The 25,600-nt window shown below is 38.4% G+C and overlaps 1 protein-coding gene across 1 annotated transcript in view; it reads left to right on the top strand.

The window, feature by feature from the left end:
* LOC140936855 (uncharacterized) overlaps positions 1–25,107 on the top strand; it is a 27,708-nt gene extending 2,601 nt beyond the window's left edge. The window contains exons 2-8 of the mRNA XM_073386361.1: positions 7,868–7,952; positions 8,466–8,611; positions 12,073–12,182; positions 13,412–13,495; positions 13,809–13,889; positions 21,431–21,941; positions 24,301–25,107. Coding sequence (XP_073242462.1) covers positions 7,868–7,952; positions 8,466–8,611; positions 12,073–12,182; positions 13,412–13,495; positions 13,809–13,889; positions 21,431–21,941; positions 24,301–24,392 — 1,109 coding nt within the window. The 3' untranslated portion in view covers positions 24,393–25,107. The remainder of the gene's footprint in view (positions 1–7,867; positions 7,953–8,465; positions 8,612–12,072; positions 12,183–13,411; positions 13,496–13,808; positions 13,890–21,430; positions 21,942–24,300) is intronic.
* Positions 25,108–25,600: the final 493 nt, after the last annotated feature.

The following is a 25,600-nucleotide window of genomic DNA, read 5'->3' on the forward strand; positions in this document are numbered from 1 at the left end:
CCGACTATTGACCGCTATATCCACTGAGTGTCGACCGACTATGGACCGCTATATCGACCGATAGATCGGTCGACACTACCTACAGTAAACATGATCCGCTTTAGTTTACAGTTGAGATTTTTTTCAGAAAAGCCATTTTATGGAAATTATTCCATGTTAGATTCTCATACAAACACTGTAATTTCTCACCTGTTTGCCTACTCATCAAGATGGCATTGAAAACTGTGAAGAGGTCTATTACTCCAAAATACTATGGTTTCAGACCAAAATAGTTGGGACACTTCCACCCAAAGCTGTCTTTAACCCAGATAAAAAAACGTTGAAGCCAGTTTTCCCAAGGAGAAGATTAAAGGAAGTTTGGTTGGGGCTGTGCTGCTGAAACCCTATGATTCTGACCCTGTTTAAGGCAAAATGTATTAAAATTGCAACCCTGTTTCATGAAAGGGACAGGTTCATGGTTCAGTGCATGCTCATTTATCAAAATGCTGTTTTTCTGCTAGAACATGCTGTATCATCTATGCAAGCAAAATGATCGTGTCATAATGTTGTCAAAAACCCAATCTGCACACTCCCCTGGCAGTCACTTGTACTTGATCAACTTGAATATTTGCAAATAGCTGTAAATTAATCATCCATGGAATAAAACCTTCAGGTCAAACAATATATTCAACATGGTAGTGTTGGCATAATCCCTCTAATTTTTTCTGCGATTTTAGTACGCCTCCATCCTACTTCAAGTTACTCTGAAATACACTTCTACTTTGAAATACACTCTGAGATCGCTGAGATACATGTGAGTGGGATTATTAACTGATAGAATTAATAATAGATTGGAAAAAAGTAATTAATTAATGAGCATGCGCTTAACTGCGAACCTGTCCCTTTAAAACGTTAAATAGTGAATTTGAATATTTTTTTAAGTTTGAAGATCCCATTACCTATACCTGGCAGAGCGGCACATCCTGAGTGAGCCAAACATGGAAGTTTCCTCCCCTGGGCATGTGTCCATCTGTAAACTCCCAAGGGAACAATTTTCCATATATGGAGGCAAAGAAACAATGCAATTGTTAATGATGACATATTGTCAAGACATCATGACTAATTTCAAAATATGTACAAATGTGCTTGTCAATCATTTAAAGGATCAATTATTTCACTACAATACTAAAAAGCAATACTAAATTCTCAGTTATTCTAATAGTGCGTAAATTAAACATTCCTTTTACTAGCCTGCAGTGCAGGCGTTTTCTTTGAGTGGGCAATATGCTCACGGAAGCACCATGTTGAAACTTCCCAAAGAGAGGCGGAGATGGGGCGAGTCAAAGGGAGCGGGGAGGGGGCGGGGAGAGAGAATAGAAAATGCCTGCCCGAAAACACTGTGAAAATGAGAAACACCCCCTAATTAGACGCGCGTGACTGCTCTTCCGAAGATGAGTAGCCAACAATAACAAAACAACCAAACAGTCGTTCCAGTCCAAAGACTTGCATTGTCTTAAGAAAAACAAGCTGGAGTTTATCATTGTTTTTATCTTGAATGAGTCACAATGCAATTCTCCACAGCCAATCTCTGTAAATCGCTATCCGTGAGAATTAAACATCCTGCAAACAATTTAAAAAACTAACGAGCTTGGCCCAATGTGATACAACATTGCAGGAAAACATCACATTCTCGGACTAGAAAGAAAATCGCTTAGTTATTCAGATCCTGAGGCACTTTGGACAAAAATAAATAATCTAACAGCCTTATTTAGTGACAAAAAGAGCTTTACGCTTCAAAAGAGGTCAAAGAAAACGCTCTTGCATCAGAGGGCAAATCATGAAGGCCAGAAATTCAAAAACCGCAGAAAATCAATAAGCGTGTCATTACCTCTCAGTGTGAAACAAGGGGCTAAAATCACATTTGCTCAGTCAAAACATGGAACCCTCTAGAGCATAGTCTACTCGCCAGAAACACAAAAAACAAAAAAACATTGGAACAAGCAGCATTTTGGCATGAGGTAAAAGTGGTATAGGTTTTAGTACTGTGAGCAAATCTTGTCCTGATGACCAGTGTAGAAATAGCTTTGACTTTCTCATTGCATAATACACGCGACATTCACAGCCACTCCAATTCCAAAAGACTGACGGAAAACGGAATAAACAATATAGACTTACAGTTAATTGACAGGCATCAATCTACTTCCCTATGCCACACCAATCAGGAGCTCCGTTTGCCAGCGTACGGAGTTTCCCAAAAGAACAATGATATCGGACAGGCGTATTTTTTTCTGCCCTTCCCTTCCCCCCTTTCCTTCTTTCGCCCTCGCACCTACCGTAAAGGTTACTATTTCTACTCTCCCCAATCTTTCACTGTCATAAAATCAAAGATGGCGGCTACAACAATATTACGATTACGAACAAGGTTTCGCCCACCCAAAATACGCCTGCACCGCAGGCTATCCTTTTACAAGTACACTACCAAGCACAAGACAGATAATACAACTATAAATGTACTCTGAGTATTTTTTCTGTCTTTTTGCATTTGCTTCTTGCATTTAACAGACATGATTTTTAACATGTAAGAGATGAAACGTGATCTATGATGTCAAAAATATTATTTTGTAGAAAACAGCAGAATGACTAGAGTCAAGATCTCAGAGATCGTGTGAATTTTCAGGGATTACAGGAAAATACATAGACTTTTCAGAAACAAAATTAGTTTGTCAAAGGGATAACATGGATGTAAGCATAAAAATAATGTTAATTTTACGGTATTTTATCTTGTTCAATGTCAAGTTCAAGGAAAGGACAGAATAAGAATGGCAACACATAACCCTGAGCGAGGGTTCTGACATCGTTGTTGGGAATGGAAGGAGAAATGGGGATGGCTAGGTGGCCTAGATTAACAAACTGATGTCTTGGCTAGATCACCCAATCTACATTATTTCTGTCACCAGCTGTTGTGTTCATAGCACAAACGCTCTCTAACAAAGCACTAAATTTCGGCGCAGTTGATAAAGTGCAATACTTATGAAGCCCAACAGACTTCTTTGTTGTATGTTTTTGTTGGCTGTTTTGGACTTGACCGTGCACAACTTTCATATCATTTTGAGCTTACTGACCAATTAAGGAACATAGTGACTTTTCAGTCCAATTTTTGAACAAAAAACAAAGGATTTTGGTCAGGGAGCTTCCAACATAAACTGCAGTGCCGTTGTGTTCATCTTTGATATTTCCCGACTTTCATAATTGGTCTCCTTTACTAACTACGAATTCGGTCACTGAAAATCAATGTTATTCGTTCTGATATGTCCTTTTTCTGCATATTTTGTAAATAAATAAGAACACCAGGTCAGACTTTTAAAATCGAGGTGTTTTAAGCTCTCTTCATATTTTTGCCAAAAACATATTAGTTTTGTTGAGTTTTTTACAGTTACAAGAATAAATGCCTCTTATTTATTAAGCACCCTTGCTTGGACCTGAAGATTTATTGGGTCATTTACACCTCTCAAAGGTCTTAAGGGAAACAAGCCAAAGGGAAAAATGTGTTTGAAAAAAATAAAAACAAGATGAGGAAAATTATACGAAGGAAAAAAACAGCTTCACCAGGAGCCGAACTGAGACCATCTGTGCAGAATGTCAACTCCAGTAGACCTCTACTCCATGCTGCCAACTTTTAAATAGAAGTGGAAAATAATTATGTTTATTATATTTATAGCTTTTTTGTGACATTTTTACTGTTAGACACTGTTTGAAGCTGGTGGAAGTGTCTGTATCATGAATTCGAAGATGTATTTGAAGAAATTTTGCAGGATTTTGGCGGTAGAAGGCAAACTTATGGCCGACATAGCCGATAAGCATCTCGCAAACCGTCCCAATCTCTGTGTGCCACTAAAGTAAAGTCCTGCCAAAAGGGGTTAGAAACTGGTTGGGTGACCAGCTGTGAATATCTTGTTGGAGTATTCTTACACTTTCACCGTTGTGTTCTTCTTTTTTATTTCATTGTCCTATGTCTTGATTCTTTTAATGTGTATTTCAGAGCATATTTTGCATTATTTTAGTTGCCACATGAATGCAAAGATAGGTTAAAGGGAAAACCAACGTTTTAACAGTAAAGAGCTCAACTGAAACTCACTTGCGAAAAACATAGCTTGCACAAAGCGAAATGCACTGCAGATGTTCTTTCATGTTTGCTCTCTTTTTGAAGCTACTGGTCCAAATTGGTTGTTTAGTTTGCAGTTCGCTGTCATTAATTTGCATGAGAAACCTGTCGCCATTCATCAACAGTTAACAGTTTCTTACATAGGATGAATAAACACAATGTTAGTTTTTTGTGAATAAAACATGATAGTGCATGAAGGCGTGTTGCTTGGAAACGTTAAAATGTACCTCAAAAACACAATCAGTGACCTCATTGTTACTACCAACCTCAATACACATGTTCCACATGTGATGTGAATTTCTAAAAAATTGTAAACTCGTAAATTGCATTAAACCTAAGGTCGGATGTAACTGTTATTGTCTGGAGTCAAAATAAATTTAAAGTGTGACTGGGCAGAACATCAGATGGTAGCGGTGCAACCTGTCCCAAGAGTAGTTCTTATTCCTTGACCTTAACCACAGTTAAGAGTTGTTTGAAAGGCGAATAGTACTATCCACTGGATAAATCCCTATCCAGTGGATAGAGTAATTGGTTGCACCAATACTTGTGCAGAATAGTCTAATAAATTGTAATTTTAGAGTTGTTGTAAGTTTTTAACCTCTGATTTTTAGGCTGATAGCTTATCACACTGATTTGACTAAAACAGGTTTTAAAGTGAGGGCATGATGTTTCAGGAAACTTAGCTCCTGAGACTTTACCTGGGAGGGCTGGGGCATAACCTTCAACTCTCCCTCCCCACACCTCTGGAGCATATTTTTTGCCTTACCGGTCAGGAATGGTCCCTAACCTGCTGAGCTGACATTTAGGGACAACAATGCCTTGGATGGGCCAGGCGTATGTTGAAGTTTCCAACTTAAAATGATTACTGAATTCAGCTTTTGCATGATAAGAAAAATTTTTGGTGATATTTTCTCACTCAGACTCTCCCGGTTTGCTGGTGATTCACAGTGTACATTGAGAAAGCAACACAGTGAATGCAGAATAATTGTTAATCATGAGGATCAGAGTAAAGTAATAATTGTTTTTTTTATCATCAATGGAAGATATATCCTCGCTGTTCTACCATTTGGCTTCATCAGGTCATCATCAAACACACATAGCTCAGATTTGTTGATTTGGTGGCGCATTTTGAATAAAGAACATTGGTTAAGAATCAAAGCTAACTTTCACGCAATTTTTTGAAAATTTCTCAAAAGGGCATTAATAAATGGGTGTGCCTTGCTTACTTAATGTTTATACAGGAACTAAACCATTACTAAATGTGCAATCAGACTTGATTCACGCAAAGCATTTCTATTCGGAAATCTTTATAACAATCAAGTGTGCATGAATATCATCTAATGAAGTCATACATGTACCTTACCTCTTTGTGACACTTAATGGTTTTCATTCTTGATAATGATGCTAGAAACATCAAATAATGTTACTTTTAATTTTTTTTTTGTTAAATGCTTCAACAAGTACGTTCTTAAAAGTGGTAAGTGGAGTTTGGTTACAGATTAGATATGAAATTATGGGGGGGGGATTTATTCTACACGAAACAGGATTCCCTTGCTAAACTTTTTCATGTCCTCCTTTATTTTATTTTATCGACAGTCAAGTTTTCTTTGGGATGATATGTTTTTGAATAGAGCATTTCACAGTTGAGCTTAGCATCCTAGCCTTTGAGCAAACGTGGGACTGAGGCTGATTTTGTTTTGATACAAACCACCTTTTCTTATGGAAATTATGTTTAAAAAATACCAGTAAGCGTAAGAATGACATCATTTACATAATAAGGCAGGAAGGGTTGTATCAAAACATGGTAAACTCCAGTTGCAACTTTGAAATGGACTATTGATTGAGTACACGTTTCTAATAAATGAAAATCAAGGGCCTCCACTTAAGAGAAAATACATCATTCCCAAAGAGCAAAAACATGATGAACATGGTGTGTTATTTATATCATCCATGAAAATAAACCACATGCATGCTCATCTCAAGACTCATTTGTATACAGTGAAAGTCTACAAAACCCAACCAGCTAGGCTCCCCATTGAAGTTTTGCCCAAGACATGAAGATTCTTCTTTTTTTAACCAATAAAGTATTCACTTGTTCCAAAGTAATCATTGCTTTCAAGCAGTAGAATTTGTGGACCAAACTGTTGCGGAAAAGCTCGATGTGTCACCAACAGCGGGCTTGACTAACAAGCAATTGACCATGTGGTTTTATGATTACATGTAGGTACAAATAAACCAATCTCAGGACATGCTCTGTAATTTGAAATATTGAGGTCCTTAGTCGCATAATGCACCTCTTCCTAAGCTAAGCATTGGAAAATTTCAGCAACAAACAAATAAAATGCTGCGAAAATGCAAAAATGCTGTCTGCAATTTATTGTTGCAAACAGCATTTTTGTAGATAAAATTCCTAAAATGCACTGTGGCCTAAAGGAACCATCGTGAGACTTTGATCTGACCGGAAATCAACATAGTGAAAGTGGAACCAGTTCTTTTGTCAGAAAAGGTTATTATTTATTTAACAGCCCGGTCTGTCAACAATTGCTTAATTGACAAATTTCAAGGTAAAAAATTGCAAGCCAACAATGGTGGAGAATTACCCTTTTAAAACAAATTTCAGAGGCATTTCCTCCTCTCCCCCTCTTCTTTTCTTAAATTTTGTTTTTTTTCCCCTTTGCTCTCCATTTGTGCCACTTTCAAGTACCTGAATATCTGGAAGAGGCTATTTTGGACTTGAAAGACTGTAGAGTCCATTTGTCTTTTACTTACCTATAATTGAGACCATGTATTATATGGCCCTAAGGTCATCACAGAATGTGTTTTCCGTTGTGTACAGTATGAAATCTAGGTATGTAAAGATCGTTATTTCAGCAGAACATATAGTTTGTTTAATATTGCCTATCATATCTCTTATCTTAGTAGGATTTGTATCGGTAAGATGCAAACTTTACATGTTTGATCGCACCTTACCAGTGATGTAAATCTCAATGGGCTTTTCCTGCCTGGTCTCGATTGTGCAACACTTGTGAAGAAATTATTTTACATGACAAAGTGAAACAATGCTTTATAGAGGTATTACAATGCCTCTGCAGTGTGTCGTTTAATTTGTCATTTACTATTTTCTTATTGTCTTTAAGGACAATGCACCCATTTTTTTTTGGGGGGGGGGGGAGAATTAATGTATGGTTTTATTGTGTGCATGCAAAACCTCCTCGCGTCTCTATTGTATATCAGTGCAATCTAAATGTTTGGGGCCTGTTTCTCGAAAGTCCCAATAAAAAAATTTTGGACCCAGAAAGCTGTCGTTTATATTTGAGATTGAATAATTGAATAATAATGATTGAATAATATATGATAACAATAACAGTTAACAAAATATGCATGGACCCATGCTTTTATTCTTTAGAATTAAATTTGACTTGGGGGCTGTAAGGTTACCAGGACTTTTGAGAAATAGGTGCCTGAGTTAACCACCCTCCCACTACCTGTCCTACTCATCTGACAGACATAAATTCTGTTGATCTTTTTTGGGAAACAGGTGACCAGTTTATCAATAAAGCAGTGCTTTATTGCTTGTTTTAGTAACACGAAAAGTAACAACCTGAAAAAGTAATTAACTGCTCCCTGGGCTGAGAGAAGTAGTTTTGAAAAACATAGTGTAGGTTTTTGTTTTTGTTTAATTATTGGGGTTTTTAACAATTCTTGGTATGATTTTATCACATATAGTCATGCATGGAGGAATTCAACAAGATGATGTAAATGATGCAGACTATATGTTTAGCAGCAATGCTGCTGCAGAAGATACTTTTTGGTAGGTGGAACTGTGAAGTCTGTAAAGTACCCTCTTTTCTTAGGTTTGTACTGTAAGGCTAAGTCTGTGCATGTTAAAACAATAAAGGTCTAAGCAGCAATCATAGTGTTTGGAGACAGTCAAATTTATGCTGTTTCAGATTCAAAAAGTGGAAATTTACGTACCTTTTCAACTCATTGCAAATGCATAGTTAATGGCGTAATTGTGCAATGTAAAACTCCCAAGTTCTGATCTGCATTAAACAGTGGGTAGTATACTTTCTCCATCATAGAGGAATGTTGCGATTTTTTGTGCTAGGTCATTTGCAGCCATGGCCCCACATTGAAATCATGAAGTTTGGATCTCTTCATCTTTATATAGTTATTGCCACCTGAAAACTTAGATTTCTTTTTATATACTTTTAAACTAAACTTTAGTTTTCATTAGATTTTCTTGTTTTCCAAAATCATTCTCTCTCAACTTGCGTGGTTTGTAATAACTTGTTTGTAATAACAACATCTCATTCCATTGCAGGGTTTTTGAGTCACTGAAATACCAGAATGAGGAATTAACTGTCTTTGACTCTTCATTAATTGAAGATACCCTTGCAGGTGGCATGGGCTATTTAAGTAGCAACATTTCAGGATCTCATATTCTCATTCATCCAGCATACCAAGAAGGTATTCTGTTTAAAATGATTATTTTGAAGAACGATTAAAATTGATCAGGCAAGTACAAGCATAACCTCTAGCAGTGTGAACCCATATCTACAGAAAAGTGTCAGGAATTAAGACATGACTCATGCAAGGCTTACTTAACCTTACAAACAAGTTGATTCAAGGAACTGGGTGTGAAGACAAAGAATCACTATTATCAGTCCTCTTTGTTTCTAATGAAACATAGGTTCTCCACTAATGCTCTGACTAAGAAGTGACTTTTGCCTCATGCCATGTAAGGCCTCTCTTCTCAATTTCGGCCAACATCCTTGTGTGCCTTCAAGTGTGTTAGGGTCTTTCCTTGTCTTAAGCTTCCACTGTGAGTTCCATTTAAGGGCTGTTTTGGTCACATATCCATCTGGTCTCCTCAATTTGTGCAGGCCAATCCATTTCCTGGTTCTTTCTTTTATTTCCTGTTCTGTAAGCTGCTGCGTCTCTGCAACTCTTTATTTCGGATTCTTCTGCATCAGCAAATCCACAGAATGCTCCTTGGGCACTTGTAAATATACACCTGTAACTTCTGCTTCAGTTCCTCAATCAAAAGCAGGGCACCAAAACCTGTATGTCCGATTGTCCGGGACAGGTAGAAATTTAGTTTGGACATGTGAACCTTCGACATGACTTGTCCATTTGAAAATTGAAATTACTGTGGAATTAAGGTTTATTGTATAGTGATAAAAGCAAACCTCCTACTTGACAAAATAAGGTCAAATATTCATATATTTCATTTTTTTTAATGAGCTTGCACCATTTGGCTAAGGAGCCTGGTAAAACGTTTTGGACATGAACTCTTTAGCTGACCCTTGGGTTTTGGACAACCTAATTTAATATAGTGCTTGTCCGAGGGACAGGTGGATAAGAAAATTTTACTCTTACTCCGAAAAGAGCGTGGCCTTTTCATCTGACCCAAAGATTCTCAACTTTATCCTGTTGTAGCTAAAAGTGATATCGAAGGCCATAATGGTGGTCTCAGCATCACTAACACCTGGTTCCCCTTCCCAATGCATGCCTGTATGTCTGCCAGCCTCATTTTCCCTTCATACTCAAAATACCCCCATGGTACATTGCTGTACCTGAACTCATCTCCCTCCTCAATCTACCCCCGATGATGTGCACTGGTCTTCAGGCCAACCTTCGCACTCTTGTCCCTCATGTTCTGTATACTGTGTGACAACAGGGCCAGATCATGGCGAAAACCCAGATCCTCTAGGATCTTTCGTGAAGGAACACTGTAAACCACAGAAGGCAAGAATAGTACTGTAGATTTTGGAAAAGATTACGGTGGTTTTGCATTTGTCATAATTAAGAATTTTCGATAAATTAAGTATAAGCTTGAAAAGTTACATACATACACACATACTTTAGTAACGTGACTAACACCTAGCTATAAAGCTATTTTACAGGTCAGTCACAAACTAAAAACAAGCTTGGAAACTATATAAAATTGTTTAAAATGATACAGTGTATGGAAAAAACTGCATAAAATTATAAACTTGTTAAACTTATATACTAAGAAAACTAGGTTAAATTGCGAATATAAGGATCAATAAACTTACAACTATATAAAAGTGTTTAAAATGATGTAGTACATGGAAACTGCAATAAGATTATGGAAACTATGTAATACTTAAATACTAAGAAAAACTTAGTTAAATTACGAAAGGGACTATAAACTTGCAAGGTCGAGCTCCTTGAGTCCACGTTTAAAACTGTGGTAACTATCAAAATTTCTTAAATTATTTGGAATAGTATTCCATAGTCGGGCAGCCTGGTATCTCCATGACTTGATCCCATACTTTGTTGAATTTACTTTAAGTAATTTTAAAATAGCATCACCACGTAAATTATAATTGAAATTACGTGCCGTCAATAACTCGGAAATACTTGTAGGTACGTTTCCATTCCCAATTGCTCCAAGCACTGTATTTAACATTTTTGCAAGTCTTTGATTTGCTAATGTGCTATATCAATTAGTTGTGTTTAATTATGAAAGGCAAGTACCCGAAGTATACGTAGCAAGGAAATAGAGCATTTCCAGAGAAAGTGCGAATAAAGCCCCGTGCAAACTGACGCAACATTGTTGGATGTTACATGTTGCGTCCGTTTGCACTCCCTGTTGCATGTTTTTGGGTGTTGTTAGGAGTTGTTGCGCAATGTTTGAAACCAATCAAACTTTTTGCTCCGTGCAAACGGACGCAGCATTGCTGGCCAACAACTCCCAACATTGTTGAGTTGCATCCGTTTGCACGTAGCTTATGTTCTAAAATTCGATGAAGAACTAAATCATTAGTTACATCATTGTCACCTGATCTCCATTCGATTGCAGTAATAGCAACGGTAATAATTATAATAATAATAATGTTCAAAGTTCAGCTTTCCCGTTTTGGATAGTTTCGGCTCTTTAAAGCTAGACAAGGACCAAAATTGCTAGGAGTGAATGGGTCAAGGGTCTCTTTCTTCATTCCAAGTACAATGGAATCCCTGTTTTTCGAATAATTGATTTTTTGGAACTCAGGATTTTTCGAATCAAAAGTTGTTTCCGTTAGATTTGCTTTGGTCTGTAATTTTACCCCCAATTTTTCGAAACCCCTTCATTTTTGGAACCTCTCGATATTCGGCTTCCTTTCAGTAACCAACAAGAACCGGTTTTAGCTACATGCACCCCTGTATAAGCTTTCAACAAGAGCTAACCACCCGTTATTTTAAATAAATTAACTAATGCTACAATGTTTTTTTTTTACCGTGGACTTATAAATGGAAGAAGATGTAGTCTGAAGTCCCGGAAAAATTAACGCATATTGTTTATCAATTACAGTACTGTTTTTTGTATGGCTAAGTTGGGTTAAATCTTTTAAGTTACAGCACATGTAAGTTTTGTTCATGAATAAAGGTAGTAGATGCAAGAGTGAAATGCAAGAGTGTTAAACGTGTTTCAGAAGTTTAGATTTGGGTTACGTGTAACGCCATGATATCACGTGGTTATATCATGTGACTTGGTTGAAGGACTCGGACTCAGGGGTAGAGTTTTGACTTTAAAACTTGTCGAGATAGATTGGCTTTAATCGTCACTGTTTAACGGAATATAATCAACAAAGTAAGTAAACACACTTTATTTAGTGAGGGTAACACAAAAAAGTATAAAAACAATAAATCGAGCTAAATATGAAAATGATTTAAGCTAAGCTGTTCTTTGAAAGTTTAATTCCATAAACTCTTCATTTAACTCTCACTGTTGTTGTCTGCTGTTCTGCCTTTTTGTTTCTTATAGCACAACACCGTGGTAAAACAGGTGTGATTTGATGTCACCTTCGATTTTTCGAATTCCTGATTTTTTAAACAAATTTTCATTTCCCTCGGAGGTTCGAAAATTCGGGATTTCTATGTAGTTTTTTTGGTTTATATAATTTGGTTGTGTACTTTTGCAGAAATGGATAGTTTTTTGGAAAAGTGTCCAAGATTTTGTAGGAGTAATGTACAAGCCGCCGCGGTGTTGGATAAAAAGAAAAAAAGAAATAAAAACAACTACCAAGTCCAGGTAATAATAATCCGTTATTTTCTACTGTACTGAGGGTGTTATGTATTTTGTCGAATGTTTTCAGCATAAGTGTTGGGAGGGATTTCAGACTTGTTTAGTTTCTATGGTAGCTTCCATCCCTGAAAACTATTTTAGCCTGCCTCGCAGACGTAATTTAACCTCGGTGAAGCAGCGCCAAGATCCTTGTTTTGGGCCCCCGGCGTACTCAACGAATTACCGGAAGTCCGTTTCGAATTTCCTTTCATCCTGATTGGCAAATTGACAATGGCTTTTTTAACTGGTCAATCATGGCGCGTACACCTGTACACCGGTGGGGTCCCAAAACAAGGACTTAACCAGAGTTTAGTTTCGTCTGTTGCGCAGTTTAGTCCATCTTTGTTTAAAACCACGCAGTGTTGGGAGTCCTGCAGTGTGAGGTCTTTCCTCTTGGTGGTGTTTGTTTGCTCGTTTTTTGTTTTGTTCGTTTCGTTTGGAACAACTAGTTTTGTCAGTGCGCCGTTACGTTGGAGTTTCTTGAACAGCTATCCATATTGATGTAGATTCGCTTGCTATTGAAAGTACCGGGTTTTTGTGATCTATGCACTTATGGTGCTTTTGCTTTCTTTCTTTCCCCTTGGTGCCCGGGAATCAGTGCCTGGTACTGGTACAAAATGGTGTTCTGTTGACACCTTGAGTACCCGATATGTGCACATAGTCAATTCACCCTGTCAGACGCCATTTCGAAACATGACCTTAGCAACGAGTACAAAGCAATGGACTGCCCCTATACTAATAAAATTAAACAGGGTGCACACAAGGACCCGGTTCCCACTATTGTGGCATGTGCCCGAAAACAAGGTCTCGACCTTGTACGTACTTGGGTACCGAGCACGGCGAACGCTGCCTTAGATAAATAGAAGAATGACCATGGATTAATATAGATAAACAGAATAAGGTTTATACCATGTGCCCATTTCACGTTACTTGTATATTTGTGCTAATCCTAACAGGAGGAAATATTAGCACAGTTGGTTAGTGTGCGGTCTTCTGTGCGGGAGTTCGCGAGTTGATTCCTTAAATCCTTTTTTCAACTTCTTTCCTTTCCGTGTAGCTTTAAATACCCCGCGAGAGGGGGGAGGGGGTAAAACGAGCGCACCGTCGGTCACATTTGTTAGTCAGATGGGTATTTCGAGCAAATGACGTAAAATAAGGACTCCTTACCTTTTTTTCACCTTTTAAAATACATATAGGTGGAACGAAAACAGATCGGAAGGAGTGTCGATGAATGGGAGTTCACTGATGAATCGGGCATTGCTGCGAGCACTGTTAACAAAGTTAGTGGAAAAGGATGTTTCTTTACCTTTGATCATTTAGTATTCTAGCTGAATTTCAGCTTGTCATTCAGGAGACTTTAGTTCTGATAATTTGGAAGGATGTTTTGACGTTCTAAATATGCACAATTAAAACTACCTATGTTTTCAGAATTTCTGGAAGTAAATGAGAATGAGCGTTTGTTCATAAGGTTCTTCGCTACCTTCCCTCTGAAAGCTTGAAAAGATAACCTAATGATCTTGTTGTTAGCTTTATTGCTGTGCGGAAATACTTGCGAAATGCTGCGTTGACGGTAGCGTCTCTTATCTCCATTAGGCCTCGAGAAAGCAAACTACAGTGTCACGGCACCAACCATTGAATTGTGGTGAACATATAAAAAATGTGCAGGATGTGTCGGTAAGGAAAAAATAGGGTGAGGGTGACCTTGTTTTGATACAAACCTTCTTTGCTTTGTTATGGAAATTGTTCTTGAAAAATAATAGTAAGCATAAGTATAACTTGATTTACATAATAAAGCAGGAAGGTTTGTATTAAAACAAGGTCACGCTCAGCCTCGCTTCCATCCATAACTGTAAAATGGCCTATTCATTGTTAACGGCGGCGCAGATTAAGATATATAAAACAGGTAAACATAAAACAGTAAAATTATATTTGTAAATGTGGTTCATGGAAACATTTTTCATTGTCTGTTTGGAAGCTTTTCAGAATGGATATAAATAAGACAAACGATAATAATAAAGTTTGGAATTCAGCTTTCGTGTAATCTGGAAAATTAAGCAGATACGAAATCCGAATTCAGTGATTGTTTTATTGTTTATTCAAAATGATTAACACTTTCAAAACAAGCTAAAACATGCTTGGCTTCATGGATGTAAAGTTCCCGTCTTCATTTGCCTTTTTGCTCGGCAAATCCAGGATTCAAGGTGGTGTTAACAGTAAAAACCCGAAAATAAGAACCTGTTAGCCTAAACAGGTGCTTATATAAATGGTAATTAGCATAAATTTAGGCTATTTGGGTTGTTATGTTACTGATATCATTTTATCGAGTATCGCAAGCGTATTGAAATAAGTAGCTGGTTTTGAAGAATTAGCCGAGGGATTTGAGCCAATTAGAAATGAAGAAATATTTTGAATGATGTTATAAGCAAAAAAGTTTCTTCAGATTTTGGCTCGTGACATTTTTTATGTACTCAACCAACCGGCCATTTGGGCACCACTGTCTAAATTTTGTGACGTGTAAGTGCGGTTAAGTTAAGTTGCTGGTACTAGATGTAGGGGCCATAAGCTCTGCACAATCAAAACACAAAGTAATTCAAAGAAACCGCTGGCAGTATTTTTTCTTTTGGGTTACCGATATTTAACTTTTTTTGTTATGGTTTAGTATGGCTAGCATGATAATGTCAGTGTTGAATGTGGTACAACGTTTTCTTGTCTACAGCTTATACTTAGACCTCAAGGGATAATTTTAAATAAATCAAACCGTCATGCAGCTTGTATAATGGAAGGGAAAGCTAAGGCTATGTTTCAGTCGCCTGATTTGACTACTGGATTAAAAGTCCTGCAGAGATTAAAATAAATGGCAGCTATAGAGAGGAGAAGTGTGACGTCACGTTACCATGGTAGCAAAATTTTTGGATCACAACAGTAGGGAGCTTAAGCAGCGACGATGTCGAAAAGCAACAGGTTTAGATTAGCAAAACAACAACTTTGCACGGCTGCGACGTGAAACTTCCTAATTTCACACGCCAGCTTGATGGAGCACAGGTGAACACAGCATAAAAATTTTCTTCTCCTTTTGTAAACTTTGATGCCGTCCTTTCGGATTCTTTCGGATTCAACCCCTGAAATGTCGCCAATACTTTACAAATTAAATGAAACTGAATAAAATCGATGAAGTTTGAAACAGTGCGAAATCACTTTTTAAGTGACGTTTTCAGTTTTGTAGTCATCCAGAAATTTTGCTACCTTGGCAACGTGACGTAACGACTTCTCTCTATTTCCAGACGTAACTAATCGATGATGAATAATATGAATGAGTAATCGATCAGTGATTAGTCATTGATTATTGATTATAATCAGTGGTAATCGATGACTAATCGATCGCCAAAAATTTTGTGGCTTATCGATTACTCATCGATGACATCGATTACTCATTGATGTGTTCAATGACTCATTGATTATCTAATGATTACTGGGCTGCCCGGCAAGCCCAGTCATAAAATGGGTTTTCGGTCGTCGGTGTCAAAAAGTGGTCATCCGGGGGAGGGAAAACACGAGGGTCTGGTACGTAGAAACGATGTTCTCACAAATGGTTTCATAGGATTTTCTCTTGCATGAACCCTTGCACGGATACTTTTTGTACCTTGTCTGCACTCCCCCTGAAAAACCCACAAGGCGTTGCGAACCTGAAGAAGGCTATTTGCGTTGTTCGAAGCGATTCGACCATGGGAGTAACTGTATAATTTTTTTATTGTTCGAGTTTAAGTCGGTTAGATGATGTTGGCGCTGGGAAACTCAAGGAAATGCTCGCGTTGCATTCAAACCGACACGCCGTTCACGGTAGGTTCACACTAAAAGAACCGTGGCTGCTTCGTGAACTATCGATCGATGTAGTACATGAGCAATTAAGAAGCACAATTTATGAGCAAAGTATTTCACCAGTTGACGGCACTGTGGCTGAAGACTTGATTGTAAGCCGTCATAGTCAGTGAAGCGAACAACTCAGTTGCCGATGAATGGCAGATGAATCCTGATGTGACGCACGTCAATAAGCGAGGGACGTGACAACTTTGCCATGTTGCGAGACTGGCTTTTCCTTTAAATATTTTCTTCTATTTAATGCAACACACGCCACTTTGGAGATCTAAATTTCGGATACTGAGGATAAAGAAGACACGGACAAAAATAGGAACTCTGAGAATTTCGCACACAAGTTTAAAGCTTCTCCGGGACATCCTATCCGGGAGCTTCACAGAGAGCGACTTGAGGAAAATAGGAGCTATTACTGACAAGGTTTGGTGACTGAGTAGAGCATACAAGTGTAGCCCACGTCGAGGTTTCAGGGTGGTTTGCTTTTGTTTGTATCTGTATCTTGTTAAGCTTTTGTCATTAAATTTGTACAAGATCTTGTGATCACAATTCTGTGTTTTCGCCCATTCAGCAAGCATGCTATATCGATGTCAGCATTAGCGAGTTTCAGAAACATGCCTTTGAAAATTTTCAGCTCTCGTGATATTTCTTGATATTTCTTTTACCATTTTATGGAGATGTAAACTGAAGTCACCGCAAAATGGAAACTTAAAAACGCGTATAATCCATTAATCTCGAAACATAACACACATGACTTATACGACCTTTATTTTCGTAAAGGTGTTTTGAATACGAACGAACGCAGTCAATGTGAGGGCAAAAACAGCATTCATATAAATGAACCATAGGATTTTAACTAATATAAGGGTCAATTATTGTGCATTGAGATGAATCGCTTGAAAAGAGAGACTTCGCTTGAAGATGTGATCAGAAGTAAACAAAGGCATAATAGTGCGTCACGTTCAGTCTTTTTAATATCCAAGGAGTCACTGTGAATAGTGTTTCCATATTGTTTAGCTGGCACAAAAACCTCGGACGAGTTATAAAGCGGCATAGTTATCTTCCATGAAGAAAAGTTAGTCTTGGGTGAGACAAACAGAACTGGAGCGAATTTTTAACTCACATCGGTATCAGGTAAAAAATATGTTATCGATCGTTTCATCTATTTACATTGTTTGAAGTGCGTGCTGGTGAACGCAACATGCGAGCGAGAAATCTTTAAACTTTTTTAGGTCTCAAAATGCAAAGGATTTTATTCCTTTAAGTTAGAGAAAAATACCGTGAGTAAAATCTTAAAACTGAATACTTTTCATCTTGTGGAAGAAATAGTGCGTTTTCATGTAGACTGTGGACCGCAAACAGGCGCGGATCTAGGATAAATATAGTCTCCTTCGCAGCCGTTATTAGGGTCGTCACTCGTCACGCAACGCTCCTCCCCACTAACTAGTTAGTGGGGAGGAGCGTTGCGTGACGAGTGATGACCCTAATAACGGCTGCGAAGGAGACTAGGATAAATACTGAGTGATTTCCTAAACGAGCGCCGAAGGCGCAAGCTCCTAGAGGGTCCAGTGGCAGGCTCCCCAAGGGGAGTTTTTGGATTTTTAACTCCTTTAAGTCCTCTTTCCTGCATCGGTTTCCGAGTCATTTGGACGGGATATTGGCCAGAGTTCAATTTGGAAAGTGTTTTATTTAATTTTTGTTGAAAATATATTTATTATGAAAAATCTGACCGATTTCCGTAAAACGCTGGAAGCCGGTGTGGATCCGCGCCTGGCAAATTAGGATCGCACTTTTCACAAACATGCGAATTCTGAAGTTCAGAACCCAACGGACGATTGCGTTTTTCGCTGCTGTCAATCATCTTAACGGACCTCTTAGGAAACAAAACTTTACTTCACGGGGTCAAAAGGTCATGGTTTGTGATTTCGATCCGTTTTGTGTGTTTCTCTGTTTCAAGGTTCGTTGCTTGTGATCGTAATTATGATTGACGGCAGCGATAAACACAATTGTGAAGGTGGCTTTTTAACTTTAGAGCTCGCATGTTTGTGAAAATCGCAGTAAAGTCTCCGTGCAGTCAGTGAGGCCCCTGGATCGGGCGGGATCAATGGGCAGTTAACTGTTTGTTTTAGTATACTTCTGGTTTTCATACAATACAATATTTCTGTCTAGTGTAAATCAACTCAGTCTGTCGCATTTTATGCTCGTAGAAGGACAACAATTTTTGGAATTTCCGGTTACGTCAAATTAGTCACGTTATACTGTCACGCTATATTTTGGGGCACAGAGGGATTGGGGGAGTGGTGCGTGGAAATAATGCAAATTGTTTCCTGTTTAGAATTAATGGCTAACTTGTTTATTTTTATTCATAATGGTGTAATTTTTAAAAAAGTTATTATACAGCCCCCACTTAAAAATGGTACTCTTTTTTTTTGGTTGCGAAAGTCTTTCAAAAGGGTACAATGTTCTGAATGAGTTTATGTTTCAGTCTCACATGAGATTCTGTTGCATGCAATGGTTGCCGACAAGGTTTTATGGTAGCCTGAGTGTGTATAGCCGCCCCCTCCCCTCAGAAAAAATAGCCCCTTTGCAGCCCAGTTAAAAATCGCCTTTCGGCGATTCTTGTTATCCATGGATTAGTCATTGACTACAGATCTCATACAATTTCTAGCAATTTTTTTTCTTAACTTATTTCCGGTGATAAAAGTTTACTTTAATGGTTCTTGACGATAATAATAACTAAATAGGAATTGAATTTGCCTGTAGAAAACCAATGTATATAGGCCAGGACGAAAACAGAACGGCAAATCAAAATTATTTATTGGACAGTAACTGACATATCAAAAACGAAATTTCAGAAGGTGGAGTTATCTGTCTTACTCTGTTGGCTATTAGAGTGTGTGTCTTTGTTGAGAAACAGCCACCGAAGAGTGCCTACCGGGTAAAATATTACAGCGTCTAAGTTAGAACAGGGGTCTTTTTTGCATGAGCATGCGCGACCGCTGACTTGTCAAAGAGCACTAACAAAGAGCACGCGACCAGTGACAGCGACCGTGCTGCATAGTCATAGGAACCAAATTGTTCACTTTGAACGCTTGCTTGAGATTGAAATGGTAGCAGGAACTTAGGAAAGAACTTCGTTGTACAAAATAAGTAAAGATCTGTTGATTTAAAGTGGAGACTGATGCGCTGAACGAGGTGAAAGAGCAAGTTTCTCAAGGATGTCTGACACGAACATGGCTGCTTGTTGTTGTTTGGCGCTCGACTCGTGTCTTGATTCCCCTTTAAGAACCGCAAAGTTTGGCATAGAATGCATTGCTGATGCGTAGCTACTGAGCAAAATGTTCTTTATTTAATGTTTGTCTATAAATCGGATGTAAATCAGTTTCTCGATGCCGTAGAGGATTTCTGACAATTATTTGTTAATAGCTGATTTAGCCATATTTCGGGAGTGGATTAATAACGATCAGCGGGCGACTACCACGCCGTTTTCAGTTGGAATAGAAAGTTTTTGCCATAAGTATTTTAGTGATACAAAGTTTGTTTATAGGAAAATTGTAGAACTTCTTGTTTTTGCGTGGACTAACATTGTAACGCATCTTTTGCAGGAATTTGCTTTTAGCCAGAACTTAAATGTTCTAATGATTTTTAACTTTTGGTCGGCATCACATGTTTACTGTACTTCTTGGGAAACCTAACCGTATGTTTCATCAAATCGGTCACAAGATTGGACTTTAATTTCGGTCCTATTGAATGCAGTTTTGACTGTGTCTCATTGATATTCATTTTTTTTATTGTTCGAGACATACAGAGTGACTACCACCAACATCTCACCAGGTGACTAATCTACGTCTCGTGTGCTCTTAATTTTGTAGCTTTAAAGTGCTGGGAAAATTGTAGAACATATATTAATTCACTGCTGAACTGAACATCGGCTTTCGCGCACTCCGAACCCACTCGCTGAAATTTGCTTTGTTTTTTTTCTAATATTTCTCTTCCTTTCCGATTTCAAAACAAAGAAAATTGAAAGTGTTTACTTGCATCAACAAACTGTTTCTGCACTTTGTTTAGACTTTGATGAGGTCAGCGCAATCCTCCAGGCACTACATATACGCGCGCTGTTGTCCAGGTCAAGTGGGGAGATGAAATTTGATAGTAGCTCGTGTATGTTAAAGCTTGTCTACTTCGCTTTTGTTAAGACCATGTTAGAGTTTTTTTTGCAAACTACACATTTTGTTAAATCACGAGCACATTCGCCAAGACCAACGAGCAAAATAATCGCTATGATAGCTTTGAGACGCGCCATTTTGATGAAGGCAAACCCTGTGGTGAGCCGCCCCATGCACATCGCTTGTTCAGCGGTCGCGCATGCTCATGCAAAAAAGACCCCTGTTCTAAGTTAGTTGTTTCGATTTATGCAGATTTATAGAAACTAGCTGAGTAAATTTGATCTGGGAAAAATATTAACGAGTGGTAATACCCACAAATGTATCTCATTTCGATTCAAGCATTTAAACGTTTCTTAACAAAACCCGGACAACAGTAATAACCTAACTTTACATCGTGAATCGGTAACGTCCTCTCTCTTTGGCAGTAACTTGAGGCATTCTAGTAAGCACAGGAATAATCAAGATGGTTGGAAATCCCATACGCTCTTCTCACGTATGGTAATATGCCCGTCTAACCTCGTTTTTGAGTAAAAAGTCCTTTGAAATGCTAATCAGACGACGTTTTCGTATTTGAATTTCAAAAGAATTTTTACCCGTAAACGAGGTTAGACGGGCATATTACCATACGTGAGAAGAGCGTATGCGGTGGCTGTTTTTAGCAAAGAATTGCTGCTTCGGCTTAGGAAGATTTCCGTCATAAGCAACGGCATTGACCATAACTACAGTAGCTAAAACAATTTATTACCCTTCTAGCCCTAATGTTATTCGTTCTGCTGGTTTTCAGTTTGGTGTGGTTTGCGTACCCGCGATATTATTGTATTATTCGATAACTAATCAATGACTAATGAATCGATGACTGAGAGTTTTGTGGCCTATCGATTATTCATCGATTACTTGAATATCGGATATAATCAATGGCAATAATCAACTGACTACCCATCGATTACTTATTGATTACTCAGTGATGTCACTGATGTCATCGATTAGTTTCGTCTCTTTCAAAACTTCGGCAGGAACAGCGAGATCCCTCAGCATGACATAAGACATGGTGATCTGCTACGCCTAAAGTTAGCCAAAATATTTAAATGTGTGAGAAGCGTTTTTGATACAGTGGCGCGAAATAGCGTAATTTACAGGTGTCCGTAGATTTTCTCATGTTTTGCTTTTAATGATTTCTAACAGATGGAAGAACTTACCAGAGAACATCATCAACCTGTTGATTACGATTCTTCGGATGAATGGGACTTCAAGGATGAGGTTTCAGGCATTCAGATAAAAAGCCTTATTAAGGCAAGAAGACGAAGTCGAAATACGGTTGATTCTAGTACCAGATCGTGCCATGTATCGTCATTACCAAGTCCAAGTCCAGTTTTAAAAACAATAAAAACACCCACTGATAAACAATCAAGAAAAAAAACATTATCAAACACACGCGAACCAATAGGAAGCGTAATGTCTCCGACTGTAGTAGGAAAAGTTAGAGGGGAATGTTTGGTTTCAAATTCCGTCCACCCTAGGAACCACTGTACAGAGTATGTTAAAGACACCACGCGGCAGTATGAGTATGGTACACAAGCACAGTTACGAGATGTGCAGTACAATATGAACCTTTCAGACAATTCTCAGTCTATTGATAGTGCATCTGGAGCTTCTGCAAATCCCAGGTCACATTATTTGAGTAGTATGGATGATGGTAAGTATACATTAGTCAATATTTATAACTAGGGTCAAGAGACTATAAAGGGGACAGAGAGGGCATCCCCCATATACACCCTATTCCATAGGTAATTCGTCTCGAGTTATTCTTAGAATCGGGATAAAGTTACCTCGCGCGAGGCGTGGATGTTTCGTGGAGGTTTCGCACGAACAAACGCCGTGCAAAACATGTCGGGCGAGAGGCAATGAAAGCGTAAAAAGATCGAGAGCAGTCCTGAATATTGAAGCGAAATGAGTCGGCGCTCACCTGGGAAAAAGGAATCGCTGGACTCTTTGACAACCCGTGAAATCAGTTTAACTCGAAGTTGTCGTAACCTCAGTGCTTTAATAAAATGAGAAATCTCGCCGGTCTATTGAAACCGGTCGTTTGTACAATTTAGGGAATTTAAGATCCAACGACGCGGACGACAACTAGAACGTCAAAAAAACAATAGGTTTAATTAGCAAAACAACAACTTCGCACGTGCAACACACTTTTTTGTTCATTTCTTTCCCGTTTTTGCACGACTACGACGTGAAAATGCCTAATTTCGCGTTTTATGGAGGACGTGAATAAGCAACAACGAAATTTTATTTCTCTTTCTGAGCTTGAATATGGTCCCTTGAAATTCAGCTTTAGGAGGGTTCGCCTACAATTGACAAAGTAAGTGCATGGGTAGGAATAATCGCTATAAAGACTGAAAAAAATAAACATCAAACCAGAAATTGCTCTCTTCAAACTGTAAATTATAAATGATCCTGAGAGAATATTCAGTGTGTTAAGGATTTCCCTGCTCTACTGTTTGCTCTATACAAGAGAGGAAGGGCGATTCTTTTTTAATTTCGGTTTCGCTGACACAGCTTTCGCAGAAATCTCGCTGTAGTCGTTTTCGTCGACAAAAGGAATAGCAAAATCGCTCTCCGCGTCTTCCCCCATTTTGTTCTGCGTCATTTCGTGAAGGACGCGTGGCTCTCAGCGTGGGTCATCCACGCGGAACACATTTGCGCTATGTGATTGGCTGTTGTCTAATCCACCTTAGATCTGTGGTGTTAAAAATAACTCGAGACGAATTACCTATGGAATAGGTTGTATATGGGGGATGCCCTCTCTGTCCCCTTTATAGTCTCTTGCTAGGGTGCATTAATAATCATTGTTCCCTATGCTCAGAAAACCATACTGGATTGGGCTTCTGTTCACATATTAGAACGATGATTTAGGCGCGATTTCTGTAACGGAGCGAGCGCCGCGCCGATCTCTAAAGTGGAGAATAAACATATCAGACACGTGTTTATACTGATCCGGTAATAGGCCGCATCGTGTTAACATAGCCTAAGTTTCTACGAAAAAGACCACTCAGTTAGGTTCTGAGGAAAGAAAGTTTGGGTTTGCGTCTCTATTCTTGAATGATTCCTCGTTTGATAACGAAATGATTATTTTTTTAAAAAATCATGTCTGAGCTGACGTGCGGTGATTCACGACAAGAAAACAGGACTGTCGCTTATACCTAATGACTCGCCAGCGCATATTTCATTTCTTGGGTCAAAACTTCGCGTAGCAAACACAAATGACGTGAAACAAAAGTAATTCTTTGTTTTCTGGTCACGTAAAAATCTGCTTGGTATAGTTTCGTGGTTTTTGTTCTTTTGTTTTACATCATCTGTTTCCGGTACACGGTGTAAATGCCCATTTTTAGTCAACGTGAACGGTCGATGCCACCATTGGTAACCAAGCCGTCAGTCGTGATAGATGTAATATATTCCCTGGATTAAAAGAACGACGTTGGCGCTCAAGTTGAATTTACGTTAAAAGTTATGGAAAGGGCTAGGGTTACCCGTTATTGATTTGTCAGTTAAGAAAGACAGTTTGCAAGTTTATGTACGTTGCCGAAAAAACTTAAAAGTTTTTTTTCGGAATTTTGGTGGGTGTGGTCGTGTAGTGGTAGGGGAGAAAGAGATTAGGACACGAAAGGTCCGGGTTCGATCCTTGGTTGCGATGTTCTTTCTTTGTAATAGAAACACTCTCAATAACAGGCAAAAAGTTTCGAAATGGTTATGGGAAATTATTTTGTGATTTTTGAGACAATCCAACCTCTTCATTGTTCAAACAATGTGGATATTAAGGTTGTGTCGTGTAGTGGTAGGGGAGAGAGATTAGGACACGAAATTAAGACACGACGACCCTTGGTTGTGATGTTCTTTCTTTTTAATAGAAATACTCTCAATAACAGGCAGAAAATTTCGAAGTGTCTTAAAAATGGCAGCAACCGTTTACGAAAGGGAAATTTGCCTCGCCAGCAACTTGCGGCAACTATTCATTATTCTGCAAGTTAATCTCTATTCTTTATTTCCTTTATTAGGTGTCTTACATATTGATGACATCAAGCTTTCAAATACTCCAATATTTGATTTCATCCCAAATCAAAACGGCTGTACAGTGGATTGTAAATAAAGCTAAATTGTTTTCGGCTTGGACACTCAATGATCATCGACGTTATCGTTATTTCACCAAAGTTATAGATGTTTGCTGCAAAGTTTTTACAGTGAAGTTACCCGTTGCATATTTCACAAACTATAATTTTCTCTTCGATTGTCAACTATTTTTTAGGCTGGTTGATGATCTTGCCTGAATTATCATCTAGTTTTTAATGGATGAGGAGTATCCAATTGTCAATTGTCAGTCGAAGTGCGCTTTCTGTTTTTAGTGCTGGCTGAACTGGAAAAACTAGCCGCTTTTCTCGGTGTAAATAGAGGGGGAAAGTCCAGTTCAAGTGGGTTTGAAATACGCAGAGACAGCATACAAACATCGTGGTTTTTTAACTCATACCCTCATGTCTCCTTCTTTTGAGAGTTATGATGCGCCAAAGACGAAATAGTTATGGGAAATTATATTGTGATTTTTGAGACAATTCAACCTCTTCCCTGGTCGAACAGTCTGTATATTAAGGTTGTGCCGTCGTCAAAGAAACGGTGGTTGTCGATGGAAATAACTGTCGACACATTTTCGAAGACTTATCTCAGTTCAGGTTGAAGACCGTAATTCTTGAAAGCTTGCCATTCCTAGTGTGACTAATATATAGATTTAGCCAAGGCTAAAAGCAAAGCGTCCATTCATATACTTTTAATTACTGAAAACCAAAAAATTAAAGCGAACAAGCTTCAACCTATGCAAAGAAATCCAGAAATTTATACTTAAACATGGCTATAGAAATCTCTGTTATATACCTTCTGACTGAGTCTTGTAGTGGAGCATGTTTTTCTTTCTTTGTTTTAAATTTCATGGTTCCTTTTTATTTAATCGGTACCGGATAGGCTGTAGTAGATTTACTTTGATGATTATTAGACTGAACTTTTTTTTTTTGGCTGCCTTGAACAAAGTTTTCCGGAACGAACAATTCTCACGACTGTCTAAGTCTGCTGCGTCCAATGTCTTCTCGTATTTCGTCTCATTTCGGGCTCCACGGGTTAAAGACTGATCCCGGGCTTGAGACGGAAAGATTACTATTGCGAGCTTTGTTGTTGGCAGTAACAAGTCTTTGGCCTCACCAAGTAGGTTCTAGGAATGAAATCTATTCGGCGAGATGGAAATTGACGCCGATTTCTGACCAGGCTAAAGACTTAGTAAAAAATTGTTTGGAAGGCGGGGGCTGTATGTCTCCT

Source organism: Porites lutea, chromosome 5 (assembly GCF_958299795.1).
Source record: "Porites lutea chromosome 5, jaPorLute2.1, whole genome shotgun sequence".
NCBI lineage: Eukaryota > Metazoa > Cnidaria > Anthozoa > Scleractinia > Poritidae > Porites > Porites lutea.